We start from the raw sequence: 1,934 nt of genomic DNA, 5'->3' as shown, positions 1-1,934 counted from the left end.
TGGTGGTAAACTTGTGATATCGGCCGGAAAATCATCCAGGTACTGACTGACAATTGGAATATCAATGGGACTTAAATCTATCTATGAAGTCACAGTGAGCATGACATAAAAACCCTTATCCTGAGCACAAATAAATTGAACCATCTGATATGTGTGCTTAATCAGTTTTGACAAGGCCACTCCTTCCACCGTGTTACTAGTAGGCATGTAAATACTTTTCTCCGCACACCCTATATATACATGATTAGCTGACAACCAGTCCATGCCTAATATCACATCAAGGTGCTTCATAGGACGACACACTAAATCTATATAATATGTCTTGGTAGATACAGTGATAGGAAAATTCTCGCAAACATAGTTTGCTACAATTCCTTCGTCAGTGGCCGTAGTTACCATCACAGGGGGATTTAATAATGAAACATATAATTGAAGAGCTTCAACACATTGAAAGGAAATGAAAGAACATGATGCACCACAATCAAATAAAACTCTAATAGGATTTTGACCAAGAAAACACATACTGCCAATCAAGTCCTCTTTAGCCTGAGCCTTCTTTCCATCAAGTGAATACACTCTACCCTTGCTCATTGTGGTACTTACACCTTTGCCCTTGTTCCCTCTAGTTGGACAATCTGCCATAAAGTGTCCTTTCTGGCCACAAGCATAACATTAATCGTCACCTACTTTGCATTGCCCATCATGGGTCCTTCCACATTTCCTGCAAACTACAAAAGGGTTGGATGAACCCATCTGCTTCCCCTTCTGAGGAGACCCCTTTGGCTTCAACTTTTCATGATTCCCATCAACAAAATTTCCCCTCCTTCTATCAAACGACGAGGTACCCTCTTTAACAGCTTTGTCAAAACCTCTCTCAGCTTCCAGACTATTATGCACCATCTCATCAAAGTTTGTCAATCTCTGCTGACTGACCACAGCATAAAGTTCACCCCTCAAAGCATGCTTATACTGGTTAACCTTCCACATTTCATCACCTGCATACTCGTTGTGAGTAGAGTAATGAGACAATTCCTCAAACTTCCCTGTGAAATTTGTCACCGACATACTGCCCTGCTTCAACTGAAGAAATTCTTGCTCTTTTCGGACTTTGTATGTCACTGAGAGATACTTCTCTAACATCACTTGCTTGAAGTTATCCCAGTTTAATTCCATGCCACTAGCTACCATGCGGCATCGAGCTGTCTCCCACCAGTCTTCCGCTGGGCCACGAAATTGATTAGTTGCAAAAATGACCTTTTCTTCTTTCGTACAATCATCCATACAAAAAATCCTTTCCATATGCTTAATCCACCTCTTGGCCTCTGGCGGTTCAACGCGACCATTGAACTCTGGAGGATGACTCCAATTGTACTCTTGGAAAGCTGGATTCCCCACAACTAGAGGTGGTGGATGCGGTTGATGCACTTCCGGTCCTTGTTGCATAGCTGCAGCCCACTGCTGTTGGAACTGAGCGTTCTGCTGCAACTGTTGTTGCATCATCTGTTGGTTCTGTTGCATCATCTATGCCCACATATTCGCATCAGGGTTAACATTCTCCTCCACATTCTGATTAACTCTTGGTCGGGCTCATCCTCTTCGTGCTCCGGACATTTTCGCTCTAACTGTCATATTTAAGTCAAAGTGATCAATTTCAATCAAATATAACAATGAGGATAACATCCTAAACTCAAAAAGAATAACTACTTGGATTGTAATCTTAATGACCCAAAAGGCACGATCTGAAACAACCTGCTCTGATACCAAATTGTAATGCACAATTTGAAAGTGTCTAGAATACTCAAAAAGTGCGCTAAAACTGATATTGGATACATTAATTATACAATTCAGAAACGACATCAAGTCAAGAGTTTAGATACAACGACATCCAAAGTCTTATGTTAAATTATTGTGCTGCAAGATAGTCGAATGAAACA

General features: G+C 41.1%; 1 protein-coding gene across 1 annotated transcript; it reads right to left on the bottom strand.

The window, feature by feature from the left end:
* Window positions 1–672: 672 nt before the first annotated feature.
* On the bottom strand, window positions 673–1,521 carry LOC146922024 (uncharacterized). The gene has a single exon (XM_085711436.1). It carries the CDS (start codon window positions 1,519–1,521, stop codon window positions 673–675), a length of 849 nt encoding a protein of 282 aa, XP_085567562.1.
* Between the last annotated feature and the right edge of the window lie 413 nt (window positions 1,522–1,934).

This window comes from Medicago sativa, chromosome 5 (genome assembly GCF_051527215.1).
Source record: "Medicago sativa cultivar Bolivia chromosome 5, Bolivia_mono, whole genome shotgun sequence".
NCBI lineage: Eukaryota > Viridiplantae > Streptophyta > Magnoliopsida > Fabales > Fabaceae > Medicago > Medicago sativa.
Note: the sequence above shows the minus strand (reverse complement) of the source record. Positions and strands in the feature narration are given on the sequence as shown.